Source organism: Heliangelus exortis, chromosome 8 (genome assembly GCF_036169615.1).
Source record: "Heliangelus exortis chromosome 8, bHelExo1.hap1, whole genome shotgun sequence".
In the NCBI taxonomy this organism is placed as follows: domain Eukaryota; kingdom Metazoa; phylum Chordata; class Aves; order Apodiformes; family Trochilidae; genus Heliangelus; species Heliangelus exortis.
In genome coordinates, this window is record NC_092429.1 from 12,034,912 (window position 1) to 12,060,999 (window position 26,088).

The 26,088-nt window shown below is 35.2% G+C and overlaps 1 protein-coding gene across 3 annotated transcripts in view; it reads right to left on the reverse strand.

Annotated features, from left to right (window-relative positions):
* ZZZ3 (zinc finger ZZ-type containing 3) overlaps positions 1–26,088 on the reverse strand; it is a 53,523-nt gene that overhangs the window by 19,677 nt on the left and 7,758 nt on the right. For all 3 annotated transcript variants that reach the window (XM_071750441.1, XM_071750439.1, XM_071750440.1), the window contains exons 2-3: positions 9,688–9,845; positions 5,735–7,296 (exon numbers count right to left, since the gene is read on the reverse strand). In XM_071750441.1, coding sequence (XP_071606542.1) covers positions 5,735–7,245 — 1,511 coding nt within the window. In that variant the 5' untranslated portion in view covers positions 7,246–7,296; positions 9,688–9,845. The remainder of the gene's footprint in view (positions 1–5,734; positions 7,297–9,687; positions 9,846–26,088) is intronic.

Consider the following 26,088-nt stretch of genomic DNA (forward strand, 5'->3'; position numbering starts at 1 on the left):
GACTGGAAAGCCTACTGTCTCCACATTGAAGACAAACTCCCTCTTCCATGACACGATGCTGCAACAGAGGACTCCTGGACCCAAGAGAGCAGGCAGGAAAGAAAAGCAGGTACCAAGCAAATCAGGGGAGAAGAAAAGTCAAGGAGCAAAGGAAACAAATCCAAATGAAATCAATCTTTGCTTTCCACAAGATGCATTTTCTAAATGAAGATTGCACTGTCTGGGAGTGCCGGGCACTAGGACTGTGCTGTGGATGACAGCAAGACAACTATGTTCAGGGAATGAAAAGTGAGTTTGACAAATGTACTTGGCATTTAATGGCTCCTACAGTAACACTGTTGCTAGAGAGAAAAGCAGATGCAGCACAATCTTTTGCAAATTAAGAACTCTATTATTTAGTGCTTGTTGAGCAGTTTATGTAATTATAAAATATGATCCTATGAGAAAAAAATACTCTTCACTAAACCTTAAGTTTTAGTCCCACAATAATTTTGCATCACTTACAACTTTTCCATTGGTAAGCATTTATAAATAGACATCATCTTATAGAACTTGGTAAATAATAATGCTGTCAGTAAACAATTCTCAAAATAACATTTTAGGCTGGTATAATGACAACTTCATTACTAAATGTGGTCATGTGCTCATTACACTATCAAAACATGTTTCAGTAACAGTATTATCTGCAATACCAAACTACAGTTGACAAAAAACCCCCTCAGAAGCTTCTAAGTGATTTTGACTCTATTTTGCAGATGACCAGTAGCACCATTGACCTGCTACATAAAATGAGATTTCTACTAAAAGCAAATTTAATTTTTTGCTTTTTACTAACAGACAAATCTACCAGACAGTAGAAACTAAGAAACTATTCTCTGAAATAAGTACATATTTTCTATATGTTTACATTTCATATAATTAGGAAGCTTCAGGTAAATATCACTGTATGCCACAACACCCTCATATGGACTACAGAACGTACTAAAACACATTGTTATCCAATATATGCGGCATTTTAAAGAAATTACTAACTTATAATTCTTCAGTGCTAAAAATGCATATTTCATCAATTTGATAAAGTATTCAGAGGTTCACATGTCTACAGTACAGTGTCCCTCTCATGCTACGTTCTTGGCCCCACTATGGACTACAACTGCTACTACAAAAAGTAACTTAAGTTAAACCAATTCCTTTTATTCCTTAAGATGAAAAAACCTAACAGTCTCAAACCAGAATCGTATGTCTCAAAGGAAAATGAGACAAAGGTGTCCTTAAAAATAATGAAGGACGTCAACTTCTACAGTGTTTGCTCCTCACAGCTACATGACATCACTACAAAGGAATGCTGGGTCATCTCATTTATCTGTACATCTACATTAAAATAAATCCATACTGTGTGAGAAATGTGACCTTAATTCTGTGACATGTATGTGAATATATGGGGTAAGTTACAAAACTGGTGTAATGTTTTGATTCTTACCCAACATAAATGAAGATAAATTCACAGATTTTACGTTAAAATACATTAATGAATTTTAGTTTAATTTTTAATACTATTATCCAGTTAAGGAAAAAACACCCTGCAGATAAAATCAGAAGTTCACCTTAGTGAAAAACACCATTATGGATTATAGTTACATTTTAAGAAGATTCTGTTTAAGTCAGTTCTTAAATAACTTATACGGTCAAGCACAGGAAGATCAACTGTTTTAGAGAATCTGAGCCATTAGGCAGAAACGTTTGTGACTGAATAAAAAACAAAACATGTACCACAGGAAAAGCCACAGATGCTTTTCTTTCTCACATTCATGTAATATTAGAAGTTAAGTGGATCCAAAGACATTTACAGTATTACTATGGATTGACTGTCAATTAAATATTAAACCTGATTGTACCATGGTCCTCTGTCTTCCCAAGGCCCTACAACAACACAACCCCATAGTACGTAAGAATTCACACAAATAGGTTTTAAGAGATGTATTGAAGTATTTAATTTTAATCTGTGTCTGGTTTAATTGTCACTTATGAAATAATAAATTAAACCGAAGTTACACAAAATTATCTACTTAGTAAGTAAATACAAGTTCCTCACTCCTGCATCTGAATGTCTATAGGCAAATACTCATGCATAATTCATATAATTCAGTGGGCTTACTTACATGCCTAAGTGGTCTCTATAAAGGTAATCACAATTTACAGGATCATAGAAATTTTTTGTATAATGCATGTTGGGCATGTGAAAACTCAGTTCCTCAATTACATTTTCATCTAGAGCTCAGAGCAAAGTGTTAAGCAAGAATTTTCTTTCATGCAACCTAATACCTGCTAAACATTGCAAATCTCAAAAAAGAACTAGGGAGGGAGAAAAAAGAAAATAGGAGGCATTAATTGTAACACTGGGCAAAGGGGAAAATGTACTGAAAATGAAATATTGCATGTGACAGAAAATGAAAGTATGCTCCCACACTCAAAGAAATAATTAAACTAAAAAAAGATACAGCAAAGAGATATGAGAAACTCCTGAGGAAAGACATATGCAAAATGCTAAGCACAGCACATAAAATTAAGCAGTGCAAACACATTTAAATCAACAAGCTCAGTTTTTATGAAAATATCTCAAGATGCAATGCAAAGGCCTCTGAGCTAGAACATAAGCAAAATTATCAAATATTAATCAAACCATCTTTTTCTGAGAGTAATCATAGTACACAAAATTCAAACTGTGTGTGTAATAACAGAAAAATTAACAAATTAACAACCCCAATATCAGTCTGGTACTAGCGATGTGAATGTCTATGTTGTGGTTAAATTTGTTTAGAGAGCTAAGATTTGTCTTTTTTGGAGGGATCTGTATTATTAAAAAAGTTGTGGGAGTTCATCAGCCTTCTCCCTGAATAACAATATTTCATATTTTGCTTTCAGTGATCATTATTTTTCCTAATAATCAGTTTTCCCAGAAATATTAGTGTATGAACGTTGCTTAAACTTGACACCATTCAAAGAGCAGCAAAATTCATACAAAAATACCACAATATACATTTTAGTTGGGTTGGTTTTTTTGGGGAGAGGAGAGTTGTTTTTTTTCTATGGCAAGTCTTATCAGCTGCTGGATGTACTGGTATCCTCATATTTATCAACACTAAAGTAATTTCTTGCAGAGTGAAATCAGCTTTATGAATGTGTATGATATTATATGTAATATAAGAAGAAATAATGTAAGTTTACAGACATATCAAATTGCTACTATAGCAAAGAGGGATACAGCTTTTTTTCCACTGTGGAACATCCGAAGAATCATAGTAATGTCTTCTTGGAGAAGTCTGCCTCCTCAGCCTAGCCACAATGCTAATGCAATGTCTCTCTGAATTTGCTTTTAAAAGAGAACAGAAATATAACCCAAGGAAAAAATAACCCATAAAGACAAGTTTAATCACAAACTGATAAAGGAAAGAAAAACAAAGATCTGATAAGCAGAAGACCAACCAGCACACTTTGCTTAACCAGAAATATCAGAGCCAAAGTGAACAGCTTTTCACCTGACAGTATGGAACCCTGGAATTCTTTGCACCTGACTAACCAGGTAAAACATCTAAAGCTGGTTGGTTTTTTGTTTTGTTTTGGTTGGTTGGTTTGGTTTGTATAGTAGGTTGTTTTTGGGTTTTTTTTTACTTTAAGAAATAAGCACCAAATGAGATTCAAGAAGGGTATAATCAAGGCAACATTCAAGAATTTTAACACATGAATTAGGACTATCCTTTAATGAACTCTGGTGCTTTTAAAATTTCAAAGAGCACGTAGTGTGCAGTACTCGAACTACCAAGTTTCTGAAAAGGGGTAACTGCACGTAAGTATCAAAATAAATTTAAGTTCTTTAGAAGGAGCTATTACCATGAGGAGCCACTACAATACCAGATATATTTTCTTGAACAAAAAAAGACTGCTTGTATTTTCCAAATTATATCAACATTTCTAAAAGGGAACAAAATAATCCATCTAACACTATCTTTAGTAGCATTCTTTTCTTCTGAAAAGTAAAAATTTTTCTTCCTTGACCTAGAAGAAAATTTGAGCTTTGGCTTTCATTGCCAATAAAAAACCCCAGTAAAACGTGAGGATGAAAATAACAAATTCTTTTGGAATTCTGCATTCAGGCAGTTAGTACTACGCTACCAAGTCCTTGATGCAATTTCAAAAGCTCTCCAACAAGCTCTCAGGAAGAGCTTGCCAACCTGAACAACAACTAATCCTATCTTCAGAGCAATTATGTGCATTCAAAAGCTAATATCAGGGCACATCCCAGAAATATTTCAAGAACAATTTAGATCTGTGTTTAATCTTAGGAATAAAAAAAAGTTGCTTTTCTTTTTAGAGCTTTTACATTCAATTGCAGATTTTGCTTTTTAAAAACTGCATTTGCAAAGATGTTTAATTTGAAAGTAAAAATTGAGGCTTTAAATAAAATCTAATATGCTTTTTATCATTATTTTCCTAATACTAATATAACTTGTAAGTTAATACAGATACAAAACCATCCAAAAGACAGCATTTCCCATTTTGTAATTTAGGAAATTACAGTCTTCTCTTTGTCTAACAGAAGTGTTCATACACTTCCTGCTGATGCCAGGAACTGCAGATATTTGATTATTATTTTGAAATCATAGTTGGTCTGAACCATGCTGTAATTCACCATTTTCTCTGATTAAAATAATTTATTCATATCCAATACTGACCAAAAATTCACTATAAAAATAATGTAACTCTAATACCTAAAAAACCCAGTCAAACTTCTTCTCGATTCAGTGATCATCTTTCCCTTTTGCCCCCTACTCATAATAATGTGCTGTGATGATTTACAGAAACTACTACCAGTGCTTTAATTCTTCATAGGACCCAAGCTGCTCCTTTCATGTAGAACATCTACTAAATAGCAAGACACAGAAGTCAGAACAGTGTTACAAAGGCTGTGCCCTAGAAATTGTGGCCTGATCTATCATTTTAAGACATTTTATCCGCATAAATTTTCTTCAGATAAAATTACACTTCTTTTTCAAGAATCTCTTTCACAGTTACCACAAATATATGATTATCACAGCTCTACTTACAGACAATCAGATAATCAATGTAAAAACAATGCAGTGCTCTTTTCTAATAATAATTAGAACATGTATATATTTACTTTTAATTAACATAAACAGCAATGTAGACATAATTTACTTTATGAATAAAGTCCTCAAATCACTGTGTTTGATCAATTTATCTTCCTCAATACAACAATGATCATTCTTTCCCATGGCAGTCTGAAAACAAGTATCTAACCTTAACTTGTATATGCAACAGAAGTATAATTTCATACGCTGTTACGTGCTGGGCCTACTAGATATGCAGATAAATAATTCTAATTAAGGCTTATAATTACTTAGGGTTTGTTTCCAGCTAGTTTTGTAAGAAGAGAGACAACAGATGTGTTTAAAAGAAACCAAAAACCAAACAAATTCTGGATAAAGAATTAATAGTGCTAGAAATGTACATATAAACCATATTGCTGTACCATACTGCATATTAAATAGGAGTTTAATTTTGCTTGGAGTAGGAAAAAGGAAGAATGATGAAGACTGGAGAGTATGAAAATTATAAAGCACTTAAATTTTTGTGAAAATACTTCAAATGAGTATTAATTTATATATTTTTGGTAAGAAACAAAAGCAGAATTCATGGTTACCATAGTTACACATACTCTTTGTTGTGTTTCAATGCCACATGATCTGATTCAAAGTAATACACATCAGGCTCTTCCTCATCATCCTCTGCAGTGTGGATGTTGGCACTCTCTTTGGCAGATGGTACATTTGCAGCAACAAGCCTAGCCTCAGAAAGTGGCTTTCTTAGTCCATCACTCCCATGATCTCCTGTATTACAGTTTCTCTCTTTTTCATTCTGTTTAATTTCTTCAGACTTTTTGGGAGATCCATTGACATTATTAATACCTACAGGTACATTCTTTTCAGTGGGACTAAGATTATTTTCCCCAACCTGTCCATTTTCTCTACAAGGAGAGTTATTTTTAGTAGGGCTACTTCTGGCAGGGGCAGCCCTTCGTGGTGAAGTTCTCAATGTGTATCTGTGTTCTTGAAGTTCTGACACAGATGTCATTTGAGCTGAAACACAGTCCAGCACTGAAGAATGTGGTTCAGGTTCACCTGAGATTGATGCACTGTCATGATGAGTATTCAGGTTGCTATTGGAGTTTTCAGCACACTGTTCCTTAGAGGCACTATCTCCTACAACATCCACCTCCTCCTCCGAATCCCTTAACAAAGATGACTGGATTTCAGAAAAGGACCCTGTAGCTGGCTCATCTGCCTGATTAGCATGCTCCTCAGGCAAGCAGTCATTTATTGTTTTGTGGTCCTCTAACTTCACCTGTTCTTGAGATTTTGTGCAAGGCACATAATGGTCTACAACACTGTCCTCCTCCTTGCTGCTATTAAGCAACAACGAAGAATGGGCAAACGAGTTTCCGTTTTCTGCTACTGTTTTGTCCTTGGGCATACAGGAACCAGCACTGTTTTGCTTAGTGTTCCCATCAAGCTGACAGTCATCACAATTAAGAGAATTTGAGTCTCTTTCACCAACTCCATTGACAGTCTGATAGCTTGCAATCTCCTCAACTATAGCAGAATTATTAAATCCTTCTGCACAGACATTCACCTTTTTAATTTCCCTTTTGTCACAATCATCCAATATAAGACATCGACAAGCTCGCTTCGTCCCTGTGGAGACTGCATCATTGTCCAACACTAAGCTTTTATGCTCCAATGGCTCCTTCTCTGTTTTGGTAGGCAAGTCTTCCTCCGAACTGTTGGGTGCCTCTGAACGTAGACAACGTTTAATTCTTTTCAAAACTGGTGAAACAGGTTCTGCTTGCTTTTTTTCACAATTCTCCACAGTTTGTTTATCAACATTATCTTTTTCTGAAGTCGACAGCCCTCTCTTTCTCGGGCTCACCCACGACTCCCGAGCGCTCTGCTGTTTCAGCTCAGCAGCTCTTCCACCGTTACTTCCCTTCTGAGTTTGCACAGACTCTGGCCTCTTCTTTGGTGACCTGGATCGTATTTGAGGATGGGGTGAAACTTCCTCTGGATGAGCAATACTACGGTTTCTTAATGTTCTACCACAAAAGTTTTCATCCAAACCATTTAAACCCACTGTAGATCTTGTAACACGAGTAGATCGAGATGTAGCCATACTCTGGCAAGTCCCTAAAGTATGTTCATCATGATCCACTCATTGGGAAACCTTCAAAAAAATGTAAACAAAACAGTCAAAAAAGTATTTTAAAAATACCTACAGACAAAGAAAATGTGAGTAATATGTTGTCACAAATTTACCTAATATAAAACTGAATATGCCTACACAATGTAGTAATAACAGCTCTTTCTGTGCTAACAAATTAGGGCATTAAAAAGTTTTCCATCTAAGCTATAAAGAAGCTAACTTGGTATTTACGGATGTTCTGGCTTCAGTATTTATGTGTGAATGCAGTTTATATTTATGACTTTTTTAAAGCTGGAATGTTCCCAGTTACTAAAATGTGCTATTTTTATGCATTATACATACGATAAAATGTATTGATATATGATAAAATGTATTGATATTATTAAGTATGTCTGATCAATTGAGAGGTATGAAATCACACTCTTATTATCCCATAGTTCCCAGTTATGTTGTTTCACATACTAAGAAGGAAACCTATAAAATCCTAGTTGCTTGCTCACTTGTGGCTTAACACAAAACTGAATTGCTCATAAATAATAAAGGAAAACTGCAATTCTAATTTAACAGTGGATTAAAAAAAAAAAAAAGCACAAAATAAAATCATACCAGTAAAAACCAGTTGCAATTCTTATTAATAAAAATTAACTAAAACAAAATGTCTGAAGCAGAACCCTAAAATCATTCAAGCTTTGGGAGGCAAACTTGCCCAACCTCTATTATAAATTAATATAAATGTAAGTATAAATCAGATTTATTTACACAGGACACAGTACAGCTGGGTCTTTAAAACCACCACACACAGATAATCCACAACTTCTCCAGGCAACCTGTTCCAGTGTTTAACTGCCCTGATAATCAAAATGTTTTTTCTTATGCCCAGGAGCCTCCCCTCTTTTTTGCATAAAGCCCATCTTCTCAATAATCTCCTCTGAGGTGCAAGACTGTTTCTCAGGCTTTCTCCATTTTTAGACTTTTCATACAGTTGGTGAGATGAATCATCACATTTAAGTGAATTCCAAGTCAAAGCTAAGTTTAAAAAAGTCCATTTAAGAGTATATTTCAGATTTCTGGGTGAAATGCAGGAGTACTCAAATTGTCCAATCTCAAAATAACATTTTTAATAGAAATCCATTCAGTCTTATCCTTCTATTCATTTCATCTTCAAAAATTCAATGTGTCAAACTGTGTATCACCACAAACTTGTCACAATATCCATGATAAAGAACAGATTCACATTTGTACATAATGGCATACCTTCCCTTTGCCATCTACATGAATTTCAGATTTTACAAATCTGTTAACTGACATACGATGTGAAGACTTTAAATGTTACAAGTGGAACCAAACCTTTTACATTTTATTTAGAAAGGCTGAAAATGACAAATGAAGGAAAATTGTTTCAATAGCTATTTTTCATCTTCAGCAAAAGGGGGGGGAGTGAAGAAGGGAAAGCATAAGTTGTTGCAAATCTACTATTTATGTGTCAGATGGTGCTAGAGCAGAAAAGAGAGAAGAGGACAAGACCAGCACACGTCTTAAACAACACAATGCTTGTTGACAATTAACAGCAATTATTATATTTAGGTTTTCATAATGCAAGCAGTATTTCTTAATTCAAGTAACGTACCCCGAAAGTATTGCTTGGTATAGCTATAGATACAATGGTGTAATCACTCTGTGTAATGGAGACAAGACAATTACAAAGTGGAAGTTTCAAATGTTCTGAAAACTGCATGGTGTTTGGGCTGCTACAGCCCTCCTGCTTGTTAGTGACTCTCACTGCCTTACACAAATGCCTAGGAAAGGGCAATGCTCTTCTCTGAAATACAGGTGAAGAATTGCTATCATATAATCTTCCATTCTGTCCATTTAAAAGTAATGGTGCAATGTGAGATGGCCAATGAAGTCACATAAGTAATATCACAAATATATCAGCAAATGGGCAAAACATCAATAGCTGAGTTGAAGAGAGGGGAAAAAAACCAAAACCATGTAACTGTGTTGTCTATAATGGTTGTTTCTACTGATTTTCCACATGGATAAACTTGCTAGTATATTCTCCCTTTTTACACACAAGCTCATACCTTCTGATGAGTGATCTCATTTGGGGTTGAACCTAAATATGAAAACCAGGATTGTTTAGGTACTGTATCTGACCTAGGTTGCTCTAATTAAGGCTGGCACCCTAAGGCTGAGAAACTGACATTTCAAATGGATACCAATAAAATAAACTACAGGAAATTCTAATGTATACTTTGGTCAGTACTTACTGCTGAACTTGACAGACACTAGAAATAATATGGAAGACAGTAATCTTTACTGATTTGCTGGCATGCTACTTTCTAATGAAAGACACTTTACACAGAAGTTAAGAAGTTATTATTTACTCAGTACAAAATGTAAAAAACTTACCATTGCAAAACTAGAAGAAATACAAACTTCTGACATTTTATACAGCTGACTCCCAGTGTGCCACTTGAATAATATCAGTCACCATGGCTGATTATCCATGATGTAATCCAAATGCCTTTTTACTAGTTTACGCCATCACATTAACAAGATTTTGAAAACTGTTGGGAAAAAGACAAAAGGCATCAATGAAAGATTTAAATTATTTCATCAAAAACTCTATGTAATAGGACATAGAAAGCACAACAGCTTGTTAAGGAAGCAATTATCAGTTTTACAAATGTCCGACATAAAGGACAGTAATTTAGAATGTGATATGTTGATTTGGGTTTCAGATGTAAAATACCTTTCTTGGTTATTTCTATGATGATTCAGGATATCATTTGGAAGATGTATAAGCAAATGAATCACAACACAGAGTTGTGTTAAGGTGTTCAAATCTCAAAAGATATTTGAGGAGGCACAAGAAAACAAGCAGTGAAAAATACTACTACAACAAATTAATTACAACAGAATGCACTGTCAAATATATTTTATAATTAGATACAATGAAAAGTAATTATGTCTGCTATTTAATTTTCATCACCTGAGCAGAATTCAAAACATCCCATTGGCTCTTAATCCCTGAATAACCTTCATCTACACAAGAGGACTTAAATGCTTTCTAGAGTTCACAGCCTGTTCTTCATCCAAGAAAACAATATATACTACCTTGTTTATAGTGTAAGTGAACCAATTGATACTGAAAGACAGAAACAATCTGTGGATCCAAAAGCCAGACAATGCTTTCAGTTGTCAATAGTTTTGGCATCACATAGTTTTTGGCCCAACAACTATTACTTGAAAAAAGCCACACCAGGAAACACATTTAAGACCATCTAGTAGTATGGAAACACCATAACTCAATATAGAACCGTGATTACTGAATCTTTCTTCTGAATTCACTATGAATAATCTGCTGAATTCATAGAGAATTTTTTTCATATTGACAATTCAGAAACTTCATGATGTAGAACACAAGCTGAGATGTCTCTCCATACTTTTGTTTCTGCTTAGTTATTATTTTTAGATTACGTATGTCCAAGGCCTTTGAAAATTGTTTTCTTTACTTTCACTCTACTTATGATTTCGTACTAGGATGACCAGAAAAAAAATTGCCTTCAGTTGACAATTCAAAATATAAACGGAGCCAAATAAGAAGAGACAAGATAAATTATGTCTGGTTATAGTGAAATTAAATAACAAAAGATAGTTCTACAATAATGTTACACAAAGTATCATAAATTCTATTATATGGACAACTAAATAAATTTGATTTCAATTATTTTTCAGTGGAATTTCTAATGTAACAAACAGTGGAGAATTGTCACCACAAAAGACAAAGGCAGAACTGAAAAACAAGAAAGCAATGAACACCACTTGAAAATGCAAGAGGTAAATGATTGAAAGGAATGAGTGAAAAGGAACAGTTCCCACTTAGCTGTAGCAGGAATGGAACTAGAAAGTGAGAGAGGCAGCTCCATAAAGAACTGCAAAAGCAAGTGGCTTCAGTCTGTATCTCCTTGTCTTTCTACTCCCACTCCCTCTCCCTCCCAATCAAGTTTCTTCTGTTGCTAATATTCTGGTACAATTTCCATAATTTAAATCTCTGTATTTGCCTTTCCTATAGATCCCTTTAAGTGACAGGAAAGATACATAGGTAGGTGCCAAAAGTAGAGAAGAGATTTTGACAGATCGTTGCAAAAAACCAAAAGAACATACCCCAGCCAAAACCCCCTAACTCGGGAACTTTGGTAAAATACAAAATACAGGAAAAAAAATCTGAAACAAAAAGTAAGAACGAATCAATCAGAAGAGGGCCTAATCTCAACATTTTTAATTACTTTACCACTCCATAAGTAATGAACATCTGCATAAGTTATTTCAGTCAGAGAAGAAATAGTAATGTCATTCATTCCTCAAATCTGTACATTTTATTTCCCATAATTTTCTCTCCCCTCAAACAACACTATTTAACTTATAGCAGGAAAGACAATCCTACTGTGCCTAAGTTGCCTCTGGGGAGAGCAAAAGCATTTTAGAAACAGAAAAAAGAATGTGTCAATATCACAAGAGGAGAAACCAAGGCTGGGGGAAAAAAAGTTTTACCTAGTCAGAATTTTTTGTTTCATAACATTTTGGAGAGGGTGTCAAGGCTGGGGAGGGACACATTAATCCGGGTACACTGAAAATTACTCTATTATTGCTTAAAAGTTAAAAAGCAATATTCACAGAAGCTTACTAAGTGAACAACTAAATAACTTCTTCCAGAAGTTTCCTTGGAAAAATTGTCTTGTGAAGAAACTACTATTTCTTCACATTTCAAAACCAATTAAAATTACTTTTTTCATCTTCCACGGTAGAGAAATTTAATGGAAGATTAAATTCATGTTTTGGACAATGCTCAAAGATATTTATGAGTTGGAATAAGGACTCCAAGAGAAACTAAATACGCTTTTAAGTCTAAGCCAGTCTTCAGGGAACTACATCAATATTTAAGAAAGAGAATATTGCAATCAAGGCTCGAAGTCTAAAGAGAAAGAAACCACAAAGAAATTACATGGTTTGGTTTGCAAAGCCCATAAAAGTTACAGGTGAAAATAGCACGTAATGCAGACACACAAAGCTCTGAAGAAAGAAAGGGACTCCTAATTTGTCTTGTGTGAGAAAGGACCCGTGTAAGCCAGCAAAAAGTGGTGCTGAAACCTTAGAGGGAACGGTCATACATTAATCAGTACAGAACTTCTCCAGAGTGAGACTGAAGCTCAACTACTTACAGAAATTATCAATACATCTTACATACAATCAAGAATTTGATGACTGCATAGGATAAAGTTTCAGGGTATGCATTTTAGCATCTGAGAGTCCTTTAAGTTTTACACAGCTGTAGGCATATTCTACCAATACATACCATAGACATATAACTACCTATAATTGTTATTTAATTTAACTAGAAACCTATTTAGCAGAGCTAGTGAATGTTGAACTGTGTGTGTAAAAACCAGCTACAGAGGAAATAAATTTACATAGAGATGGAAACTTGAAAGTTAAATACTGCAAAATGAGGAAAATTCTTCCCAACTAGGTAAAATAACTTATTTCTTCACTGGGTTAAGCCAGTACCAGATATCTGGGAACCAAGTACAAGTCAGTTGTTTAACAGAACCCCAAGAATTAACCATTTACATAGTATAAAGTGTTCAATGAGGCCCTAAGCTAGAAAATAAATGGTATAAAAAAGAGGTCAATATATGAACATACTGGGTGTACCAGCATACAGGATCTGAAAGCAACAAAGCAATGAAAGCCTATCCAATAACTGTGTAATGGTGCTTTTTAAATATATGGTATTTATGATGGATATATGAAAAGTATACACATTACAAAAATGTCTTAATATCATGTCATTGCAGGGGGGAGGGGAACAACCGACTCTTCCAGCAGGAAAGTTTTCAACAGTTATTTTTATGAAAATGGACAATAGCTACAACCATCCAGAACTACTCAGCTCTGGAAACAGGGTAGTTTGTTCATCTCAAGTATAGTGAATCATCATATATGAAAAGAAATATGTTATTCTCTTCCTGCTATCTGAGTCTTATCTAATAATCAGTTTCTACTCATGCCCAATAGCAATACTGTATGGTGATAAAAACTTTTTCCAGTCTTCAGATACTACAGCTGGGAACACCTGACAGCAGTAAGCATGCTGTAATTCCATAGTGCAGTAAATGACACAATTACTTCAGAAACAGTATCTGTTATTGGTGGAGTTACCATATACAAGACCAAATATGGCACATACATGTAACTGCCCTCTTCCAGTTAATTTTCCTTCTGCTCTACATTTCTAGGACCTTGCCCGCCCATGGCTGAAAGAAATATTGCAGAATGTTTTATTTCAGTCATGACTCCTTGATCATATTTATTTCTCTCATCAAAAGCTGTATTTAACATATATTCCTTTCTTAAAACATTGTATTTTATTCTTTTAAAAGAAGTTTGTGTCATATTTTACAAACTGTTTTTTGAGTTGTAATACCTCAGAAGAAACATCACTTTTATACACATCTAATACTGCAAAGCTGAATATTTTCTGGGAAAGAAAACAAACTGAAACAAATCTGTACAAATGACAATAACACGGTATGATCTGAGAGTGTAAGACTGCATAATTTAGCTAGTGTGAGACACAGTACACTCAATTATTTTATACTGCATTCCAAACTATTTTGTTGATTTTGAAATCATTCCCATTGACCTAATGATTTTTAAAGTGCTATTACAATACACTTAACTATTAAAATATCGGTGAGTTGTATTTAAGAATGTAGCAAAGTCTGCCCTGCCCTGTTTCTGAACTTAGAAACATTACCTGGTTTTCTCAGAATCTCTCAGAAACACTCTGAGCTACTGGCAGTTATTTACACTTTAGGAAGCCATCAGTCCACTAAGAGGTAACTTGCTACTGGTCTAGCTCAGTGCAGATGGGAAACCAGTGGCCAAAATTTACTTTTCTCAAGCCTCTTTATAAATTCCTCTTCTCCCAAGACTCAATCAGTTCACAAAACCTAAGTTTGGTCTTACTTTGTATTAGTAACTCAGCCTTCTACACTGAAGTGGTTTAGCAATGAAAAAGCCTAACATGTGCCATGAATCTCCCGTTTGTCGTTACATTCTGTTATGACCATGCCACTATGTTTTGACCAATTACTGCATTCATTTACTAACCATGCATGCATGCAATCTTTAATCATTAGCAGGAACCCGTATATGCTTCATGCTATGGCCCTGGGGGGCCCAGGGGCAAATACATCTTCTAGATTTGCATTATGCACAGAGAATTACACCAAAGATACCATGAATAAGCTGTTGTGTTCTCACTGCCTCGAGATCATTACACCAGTATGTTTCTTATCAGTTCTACACTCCAGACCACACTATTTCAGAGACATAAAAAAACCCCAAAATTAGACTTTACACATTCTAAGCATGCATAGCATTGTACTTAAATGTGAACTAACTCATAAAAGAATATCCCTGGTTTACTTAAACTAATAACTAAAACTAGTGTAACAGGAATTGTTAAATTTACTGCAGAGCAGCAATATGTTATTTAAAACAGGAAGGTTTTTAAAATGGGAAGCTTACTGTATAAAATTAAAACTGTAGAAACTATTTATGTAAGCAGAACCTAATCCCTTACAGAATTATTTGCCCAAGACAAAAAAAAATATCATCTTTGAACACAGGGAACCTGCACAGACAGCAGATTATGAGTTTGGTTTATCTCCACATATAAAGCATATTACCTCCTAGCAAAGTGGTATTACTAAATTAGGGATTAATTCTTTTTAACAAATTCTATTCACCAGTCTATCACATCTAGAGTATGCCAGCATCTCTTCCCACACATACTGAGCATAGCATAACTACAGCAGCAAGAAATTAGTTTTCTGGAGAAGGCACTACATTTTTCTTACTTTCCATTACACCAAAATAAACAGTACTTTCAAATGATAGAAACAACCTCACCTCCACCAAAAGGTATCACAAAGCTCTTGCTTGAAATAATATATAAAACAAAGAGCATCTTAAGGCTATAATGAAAGCTTAAACTCAATAAATAAAAGCTAAATAAAAATTATGAGGATTCATGGTCTGGAATTACTCAGATTTCAGCCATCTCTGACACAGTAAGACCCTATTACATATGGCAATGTGTAATATTGATAGCATGGGACTACTTTATCCTATCTTACATACACGGTCAGGAAGATGAAATAAAGAAAAAAATTAAAAAATAAAACACAAACAACAAAACAGAAATAAACTTAGAAATAAACAATCTTGAAGAAATCTTGAGGAACTCCCAGAAGAAAGACTGGTCACAACTGTGAAAGAGGGAAACTGACACTGGGAATAACTGGAAGAAGCAGACAGGCAAATCTGGGATCTTACCTAGTCACAACTGATCTACACACATCACTTTCCAAGTATCTGTCACATATATGTGAACTTTGTAAGGCAATACCAAAGCATTAGGAACAATAAAACACATTTCATGCTTCAACCACCTCATGCTGCTTCATGTTACCAGAAAAAATGCAAAAGAGGATCTATTACTGTGACACCACTTAATTCAAATTGAGTTTTACATTAATAATGACCCTTACTGAACTTACTAATCAGTCAATAAAAGTAACTGTTGTCTGGTACAATTAACTTACCAAGAAAACTAAAAATAGACTACACAAATAACTTCCATGTCCCACTTCAAAAAACCCAGGCTTATCCTGATTTACTGACCATCACTCTATAGCCTTCACACCCCATCTACCCACTCCACTATATCACCTTAGGTGAAAGTCTGTATCTCTTTTATGTTTCTCATGTGAAACCATTCAGCTGCTAAATAGCTTTGCTGTTATCCAAAGAACATCTCCTGTGCAGGATTACCCAAACATGTGACAAACATCTTTGAGATACATTATATTACAGGTTCCTGAAAAGCTCATTATAAAATCAATTACACCATCTTGATCACAGTAACCATTTATCAAAATGTTATTCTAGCAGAATAGACTCCAATAGGATTTAATCTCTTAGCTACAGCCAGAACCATTGGCTTTATACCAATAAATAGGGAAAATATTATTTATTTCCTAATGAAGTTGTTAATGCAATATGCAGAAAATATCAAACATAAAAAGACTTTTTTTTTTTTTTTCCTACAGGCAGCCTGCAATTTAGCAGGCTGCTAAGAGCTTGCAGATGAAAAGGAAGTCAATGAAGAAAAATAGTGGTCCTTTACTTTCCCAAAATTCCCAAGTCCGACAAGTCTATTCATTTTTGTAGAACACTACACTGGAAACATCTACTCTGATTTACTTTCAGAACACTGATTGCAAACATACTGCCTTATGACATACACTGTAATGTGCTTATAGTATGAATTACTCTGTAAAATATATTTTTATCCCAGTTTATTTTCAGTCAAGGGAATGCATTTGAAATGCAACCCCAATTAATATACTTTTTATATGCAAATTTTCTGCATCAGCTACTTAGAGCAGGACTACACACACACAACCTGGTACTCTACTTGGGTTGTACTTAGGAAGTGCTGTTGCATGGGTACTAAGACAAGTACCAAACTGGAGATTTTTGAAAATTGGAGCATGACACATGCAATACTTCCTGCAAAACACTTAATTGCAGTATCAGAATTAGAATGTTTTTGTTCTCAATTTTTCAAGGAAGGATGCTCTTCAAGATACCTCCATTCACAAAAAGTGTTTTAGCCTGTAATTTTCCTTCTGATAATTCTTTTCACTCTACCTAGGATACTGAGCGTACTATTCTATAAGCAGACCAGCAAAACTGCTGACTAGATTGCTAGCAAATCATGTACAGCAGATTAACTTCTGAGCTCAAGTTGCAACCATCCTTATGAAGAGGACTCCAACTTCCATGAAAGCTGCAAACTCCACACTTCCGAGATCTTCACTTACAGCTGAATTTAGGGGGTTGCTTTAGGGGGTTGGCCAAGAGGTTCAAATCTTACTCACTGACAACAGTAAACAAAGGGATACTTTCTTGCCTACATTAAAGGGCTGATCTAAATGAGGTCTCTAAACGGACATTTGAACTTCCTGTACAGATGAGGGGCAGAGGGCATCCAGAACTATCCTGGTATCTATGATCAAAAGAAACAAAGCTTGTCACAGTTCTACTGCAGCCCTGCTGTGTCTTCTGGTCAGATGCAACACATGATCTGATACTGCAGCTAAAAGTGTAATACCAGTCTCCATGTAACCAAACAGATGTATTCTCACATGCTATGGGCTCTGGAAAGTAATGGACTAGCTTGTAAGGCAAACTGTGCTTTAACCTTGAATTTACATACTCTTGTAGCCTGCTACCGCTGAGTCATCCAATCATTTAGGTCGGGTCACAGGGTTGGGATCACAGGGTTCAACTGTAAATGACTTTCCCTATGATGCTTTTTGATCTCCAGTTATTTTTAAGAGCCCTAGGGTTTTTAAATGTTCATGTGACAATGTTACGATGGACTCTGATATATGAATAAAATCACATAGTGCAACTGACTGTTACACCCAGTCATGTCGCTGATGCTCAGCAAGCAGAGAAACATCTGTTTTCTGCAGGAACAGTTCAGAGCTACTACAGATGCTCAAATTTTTTCCTGGTAAGCCTCTATGCTATAACTTCAACATTGTTGTAGTCCTCAAAGTGGCAAAGACTCATCCCTACTTCTTGTTCCAGCCTTCCATACAGGACGATGTTTATTCTGATTGTCTCTTTCTGCCATTGGGTCCAATGCACAACACAACTGCCAGTGACATTTAGCCATAAATCACAGCTTTGCCTTTGCAGATACTTTCAAAGCAGCTTTGAGTTCGTTCCTGTTCTGTGAGCTGGCTGTCAGCATCACTTATGCTGAGAAAGAGCCTGTCTCCCCAGAAGTGATTGAAGGCAGACAGAAATTTTGTCCCTGTGTTTGGGCATCCTGAAAGAACAGCAGATATCAGCAATTACAAACTGTATCTTACAATTTATTCAGCTTTGCAACTGAGTATGAGTGTGTTAAGCAGACAGGTTTCATAACCCTGTATAATTTGATATTCTCACTTTGTTCTAAAAAAAAAAACACAAAAACCCAAACCATTATGCAAATTTCAGTCTACTTGGATTCCTAGAGTTTCAACTGGCAAGCACTGAAGATGTTTTAAGTGCATTAGCAACTGCATTTTTTTTAAAAGCTTCTGAAGTAACAGTGACCATCCACTTTCTGTTTGATTGCTGGCCTGTGTCCTGGCACAGAAAACCTTTCAATACGAACATTGTCCATTGCATTTTCTTCTTAATTACAGCACAGCTAATGGCAATAGAGGCCTTGATTTAAAAACAAAAATCCCAAAATTTTATTTGAAGAGTGGTCCCAGCTCAATTAGTACATTACTTTGTCTAAGCTGCTTCTGTCTACATCCAACTATTCCAGGCAGGATATCTGGCCAGAATTTTCTTCATTGAACAGTACAGTGATAGCCTATCTTCCTTTTGTATTTTAATATGTAATCGAAATAGGACTGCAACTGCATCACATGTAATTGCTACTTTGCTTTCTTCTCTTGCTCTTCTCAGAAAGTCTTTATAGGCCAGTATACTTGCTGATAAACAATAAACTGTTTTCTCTGCATTCTGCCTTGCCTATGCTTAAGTTCCAATGGAAACAAAAAAAGTTCTGTTTGGACTACATTTACATTTAAAATCTCAGCCTTTTCATTAGTGCTTATTTCCTCAGTATGAATATTTTTTTGTGTTCCAACACTCTGGCATGAAACACCCTTATCACTCTGTAAAAAACCCATAGGAGTATTTTTTTCCTTCTGTAACTCTATGTCTTTGCTTTTCTAGTGACCACTGATAAATAGTCTTTGGAGTTTCTTCACTTACATTGTTCAAGCTGCAGGGTTGTTAATCAGATTTGCAGTTTCTACACCCCTTGGCATAGTAAAAACTCAGACCATTCTGATTCACACTTTTTACATTTTTAAAACTCACAAATCAATTATTCTGAAAGATTCACCCATAATACTAGAACTATTCTCCTAGTAAAACTATCCATCAGCAGTTTTTTCTCCAAATATCTTAATACACATATTTTATATATTTCAAATTAATTTCTAAGCATTTCTGAGATTTTACACTGTTAACTAAACCCACCATTAACCTGTCAACACATTGCTGAAATACAATTACAGTTTACCCTCTGTATGCTTTCCTTTTTGCTTCAGTTACTCAACTTTATGACATAAGGAATACCAAGGTATTCTGCTTATTGTTGTTCTTGGGGGTTGTTTTGTTTTGCAACACTCAGTTTATGCTTTCTTACACCTACATAAGACAATTTTCTTTCAAAACTATGCTCACTGATCATGTAAGACTGCCTACAAAGTGAAAAATTAATTCTGATTCTATTATTCCTTCCTACTTGCTAAATACTTTCTCAAGCACTTTCTAAATATGTTCCATGCTCCAGATAATGAGAAGCTGCACTACAGAGCAAATGGGACTTACCAATTACCCCGTCATCACACATACACTCAGTTCCCTTTGTAAGTTCTTTTTTTTCAAAATGTCTTCCTCATTAACTTCAAAAGTAAATCAATTATTTTGAACTTTATTAATTTCAAACTTCTTTCCTCACACTGAGTCAGACCAAGGGTCTATCCAGTCTACTTTTTCCCCAACAGCAGCCATAAGCAGATGGCTAGAGAAGATGGCTAGGGTATACAACACCTTTCCAGATTCCAACTACTTTTAGTTCAGGGTTCCCTGCAGTAAAACGTGATTTCTATCTACTTAATAAACTTCAATGGATTTCTCTCCCATGAATTTTCCCTGTCTTCCCTGGAACTCCCTTAAATTTTTAGCATTCAAGTCTTCCCACTGGAATGTTTGTGAAAGAGAACTCTAATCACCTGGCAAAGAGGAAAGACTGCAAGGCTAGACATCCAATGCAACTCTCATAGCAATTTCAGTTTTAACTGCTTATAATTTATTTTTTTTTTACTAGGAGAATAAAATTGTGTTTTACTTAGAGCTCCCCCTTTTGCTTCACTTTTTATGACTTTGCCTATATATTTATTTTTTTCCAGAAATAAAAAAAAAAAACATCCATGGTATTATCAATGATAGAAAGCTACTGCATAAAACACTATGTCTTTCCAGCTACAACGTCATAGATGTTTCAAATGGATACACTCAGCACTGCCAAGCTAGGTATGTTTGCAATTTTATCTACCTTAACAGAATATACGAAACTTCAAGGTTTAAAATAATATCTTGCTTTTTCTCATTTTAATGTTCTGAAAATGAAGTAATTTCTTACAGTTTTGACTTCCACACTTTGCCTCAAGACGACAGAACTCAGTAATATTTCACTGGTTTATCACTGTTGTCACAGTAATATTATCACTGGTTTTCACCAGTTATCAATTCAGTAATACAGTGCAAGCTATGACCACATTTTAATAAAATAACAACTAGAGCTTTTAACCTTTTATATAAAAAGGTATGTCAGGATAAGTATCTAAAATTCATAATAAAATCTATTTCCAAAAATAAAAAGGAGATCCTCATCCTACCATTTCTTGCAATTACCCTGTAACAGCAGGCAAAGGGACTGAAGAATCATAGGAAGGGTATTCAAGTTCCAGGTTCAGCCACTAGAGAATTTCTTACAGCACAAGAACAAAGGAAAAGAGAGCTATATTTACCTTCAGCATATTTTATCACAGCTACAGGCAACAGGAAGGAGCTGCCAGAAGCTGGGTCAGAGTGTGAATTTTATAGTCTCCATACCTATCTTAAGTGAACAAGAGCAGATTGCCAGTTTCCTAAATAGCTACCCCATTACAGCAGTACAAAATCTGCAGTCTTGCAGTCAAATGCTTGCTCTCCTCAGGCATGGGTTTTGTCTCTGAAATGCACAGCAGATTGCCCCTAAACAGTATCAAGTGACAAAACATTTTAAAACTTTTAATGTGAAGACATTAGATAAAGGTTAGACTAAAGAGGGTATTTACAAGAGACATGAATATTGACTTACACAAATACAATGTAAAATTGATTTTTTCCTGCTTTTTACACCTCTGGAGCATTCAGTTAGAGAGATCTGATTTTTCCAAATGCTTATTTCTTGCAAGACCAAACCAGATGCAGTTTGGAATCTTTACAGTACTAACTTGAAAATAATAAATAAAATCACATTCATTCACTTTGACAACCATAAGCACATTTGCATTTATAAAGATATCAAAGACAAGACTCTATATAGCTTTTTAAAGCTTTTATTATTACTACATATATAATATATATTATTATTAATACCTTCTATTATTTTTAAAAATAATAAATCACTTACAGTTTGCCAGTGATGTCCTAAAAAAGCCTTACTGAGGCCAAGGCACAGTATTCCTAAACTACCCTAAGGAATTTAACAGTGCTATGTCAAACCAAGTGCAATGCTTATTCCTTACTTAATACCTCTGAAGAGCTGACATCAAGTATTAAGTAAGGATTAACTTGACAAATGGAATTTACATGCCATCCAAAGAACTGCTTAACCTTTTAAAAAATATTATTAAAATGTAACTGATTGCCAGTTATCTTTAGGAAACATGTAAAATTTATGTATAAAATCATGAAATTATTCAGCTACGAACAACGGTATTACCCCCAGCATAATGCTGCAGACATAAAAAAAAGAAAAATAAAGAGTAAGAATACAGCCCCTAAGCAACCTTCAGTATATCTTGAATATACAAAGCCTCCGTAACTCAGTAATATATTATCTCTCCCAGGGCAATAAGCAATTAATACAGCTTTTTCTTGATAACAAGATAAAAAAAAAATACATAAACACCCATACCTTAAAAAAAAATTAGTTTATCTAGCATCACAGAAAGTACTGAAATACAGTGACCATGTTGGGCATGGCAGACCTGAGGACACACCTGTGCTGCATAGTCTGGAAATGGATGTTTCATCTGCCTTATCCCCTTGCTGTCCCATACAAAGAAACTATCCCAAACCTTTGATTACTCTTGTTGCCTTTTTCTGAGCCAAGTCTAACAGAGACACCAGTGCAGGACAATCATATTCAAAGCACAGCCTATGTAGTGGATTTTTACTACAGAATACTTAACGTTTTATATGTTATGAACCCTTTCTAATAACACTCAACTGTTTTCTTTTCTGACAGCTAGTGAAACGGTTTATGTTTTTACAAAAATATCTCTCAGATCATATTCCTGAGCAGTAAGAGCTGCTTGAAAGTCAGGTTCTACTTTATCACCCATTCACTCCATTTTGTGAGAACCTTCTACAACTCTGACTCAAGACGATGAAAGAGTCATCAGATTTGTACCATCCCTAGAATACTTTCAGAGTAGAGGGCTATTTCAATGCAATCATTGAAAAAAATATTAAAATATCACTACTCTGCAAGTATCTGATCAAAATTAACAAGACCATCTTCTAGTATTTAAAACATCTGTGTATTTTCACTGAAAATTCCCTTCTTAATTCATGTGAAGCAACACCTTTTTTTTCAGTGACAGAAACCTTCTTTCAGCAGCTGGCTTAAAAGGTTCCCCCTGTTACCCCAAGCGGGTAACTCCCATGAGGATCTCTTAATTTTTCATCCTAGTTACTGCAATGTTCATTTCTCTGTTCCTGCTCCACCTATTTCCATTTAGATATTTCTCCAAAGAGCATCTCCTTAGCCTAGTGCTTTGTCCAAGGCACCACTTTACCTCTGTCTTTTCAATACAGCAAACAAAGACACATCCATCTATCATCTTACTCCTTATCAAAAGGGTTGATTCACACTCTGGTGAGCCTTCAATCATACTCTCTTTAATTTTTCAGTAAGATTTCCCAGGTGAGGTTTCATTTTACTGTTAAGTGATTTAATCTACAAAAAGGAGCAATCCCACTCCCCTGTAACTCTCAGGTGCATCATCCTGATTTTTCCCATGCATTTGCTTTATTATTCAATCTGACCTCACAATGAGTCAATTTTAAAAATGCAAACCCTGACAAAAGGGCCATTGTTTTTCTGCTGGTTTAGCTCCCTAAACAGGCTCACTGCAGTGGTCAAATGAGCACAGGTGCCAGTGGTAAGCAGGGGGCACAGCTTACATATTTTGGAGACAGGCAGCTATTGGATCAGATTAGCTGCAATGTTAAGTCTTTCTCTCATGCTCTCCATTATACTTAGGTAAACATAAAAGGCACAGTTCATTCTTTTAACTTGGAACTCTAATTTTCCATTATGAAGATACAAATAATTTATAACTGATACACAGGAAATAATTCAACTATCTTACTGTTCATCTCTCTGTATCACCCACCTATAACCCATACTGGAACTGTGAACTCCTTGGGGGAAACATTCTTCTTGTCTGCTTCTGCAAAGCAGGGCTCAGAGCATCATCTGTACTACTTGATTTTCATTCTGCTCTACTGTTCACCTTAATGTAAAACTGTTAAAATTCTATTGAAAATTTAACTGAAATCCAGTCGATGCAAGTCTTCACTGACAACCTCAGGCACAAAAAAGGCATCAGAGGGAAAAAAAAAAAAAAAAAAAAAAAAGACCTATATTCTGATTTGTTACTGATTCAAACCCTTAGGCTCTTTTTGACATCTTCTAATTATGTAAAATATAGTCAGTAAAGGTCAAAAAGAAACTGTTGCCCAAACTTCTGTTCAAGTCATTTCTAAGAAACTCAAACTTCTGTTTCAAAGCAGTTGGAAGAGCTAACCAACTAAAGCTTTAACTATAGTCGACACACATGCACACTTATGGAAGCCTATGCACACTTATGGAAGCATAAGCACCTTAAATTCCAGGTCAACCCACTTCTTCAAATCAGGCCTACTGACAGAATGGACAGGATGAGAAGAAACATCCACATGATTAGTTGGTATAAGTCATATAACAAAGCTTTAGTGACAGGTGAATCAAAACTGAAAACGGTACCAAGAATATTACACAGTAAGTCTCTCCAGAGATCTGTTTCTCATGAAGAACCTTGTGACCTTTCAGGATAGTTTTGTTGGGAGACTTCCTTGGACCAAGTAAATACATACAACAATCTGCCAAGAGTTTATTAAAACAGCTTTATCTAACTGCAACTAAATTCTTTATGAGTGATACCCTAAAAGCAGGACACAAAGGTATGATAACCAGAGTTATCTTTCAAGCGGAAGATCAATGAGACATGAGTCACACTGGATAAAGTAACATTAACCAGCAGGCCTTTACCTCCACATCCTTGCAAAAGATTCTCTAAGTACAGAATTTCAACAGGAGGAAAAATAAAAACCGACCTTCGTGCAATAAAGGAAGGTTCAATAAAACCAGTTCTGAGCTGTAATTAGCTAGGGATATTTTCAGATCATTAGTGACATAACTGAAATTCACAAAGACTAGCAAGAAATTAACTACTTATATAGTTGGTGTAGGGTTGGGGTTTTTTGAGGGGTAGTCATAAAGCAACAACAAAAAATCCTGTTTAATCTTAACATCAAGAAATGTGTTCCTTTACATTTACACACTTGAGTAACTTGAAATGTCCTGACAGCAAACCATACTCCATAAAGTAATCCATTTATGAGAATAAAATATAGAGGATTCTTGAGGATTTGTGAAATTCTCTTTAGTTCAGCAGCAACAAGACCTTCAAACTACATGTCAAGAACCACATTGAGGTAACACATAATCTAAGAAGTCTTGAACTGTAAAGAAAGAATACAAATCTGAAAAAGACAGACCACTAGGGGGGTGGGTATGTGAAGAGGGAGAAGCTTTATTTGCACTAAGACATCATACAAAGAGTACATGTTTCTCATTGCCCTCTGCAGCACTGGCTGTGAGATGGCAGCTATGTGAAGAACCTTTTCCATCTGAAGTATCTTAGGAATCCTCTTAACAAAGGATCAGTGGATTCCCAATTATATGACCCAGAGAAATTCTCAGCTGACCTCACTGAATAGAAATAACTACACTTCATTCTGTTAGAAATCCCTTCCTTACAGACAGATTTAAAACTACACAAGCACATATGAAAAGTAATTGCACTACTGCAGCCTCCACAATGATATTGTGAATAATGATTTTTTTCAGCCTTTCTGCATTTTTTTCAATGCACTGGATTACAGCAGAATTTCCAGAAAATTCACGCAACACCACGATTCTGATAAAAATAGGACAGTAGTTTAAAAAAAGCAAAACCATAAGCTGTAGTGGATTTCTATTTTGCCTGTTTCCCCAGTGCAAAATAAATTTTACAATTAAAAAAACAATACAGAAAAGTTGCAGGCTGAGGACTGAAAAGAACTGAGAGCTTCCGGTTAGCTTCTTTCCTGAAGCCTAGCTTTTGAGGGAATATCCAAAGAAAGAGCTGGCAGCACAGGAACATTTGTCAGATCTTTTCAAGTGACAATTTAGACAGAGCAGTTACTAAAAAAAGCAATATAATCATGTATACCCAGCCAGTAAAACTCACTGCTAGTTAGAGTATAACTTAAGAATAAAAAGAAGATAATGAAAGAGAAAGCATGTACCCATATAGCCTGACTTCATATTGATTTACAAATTTTTTTAAGTTGCCAAAGAAATTTTATAAACTTAGAAAAAAATAGCAGAAAAAAAACAAACAAAAGAAAAACAAACAAAGAACCCCCAAACAGGCAAATAAAGCCGCACATCTGTTGTAATGTTAATAGGTTCCCAGTCTTTTACTCAGTCAGTGTCTATATACTTTC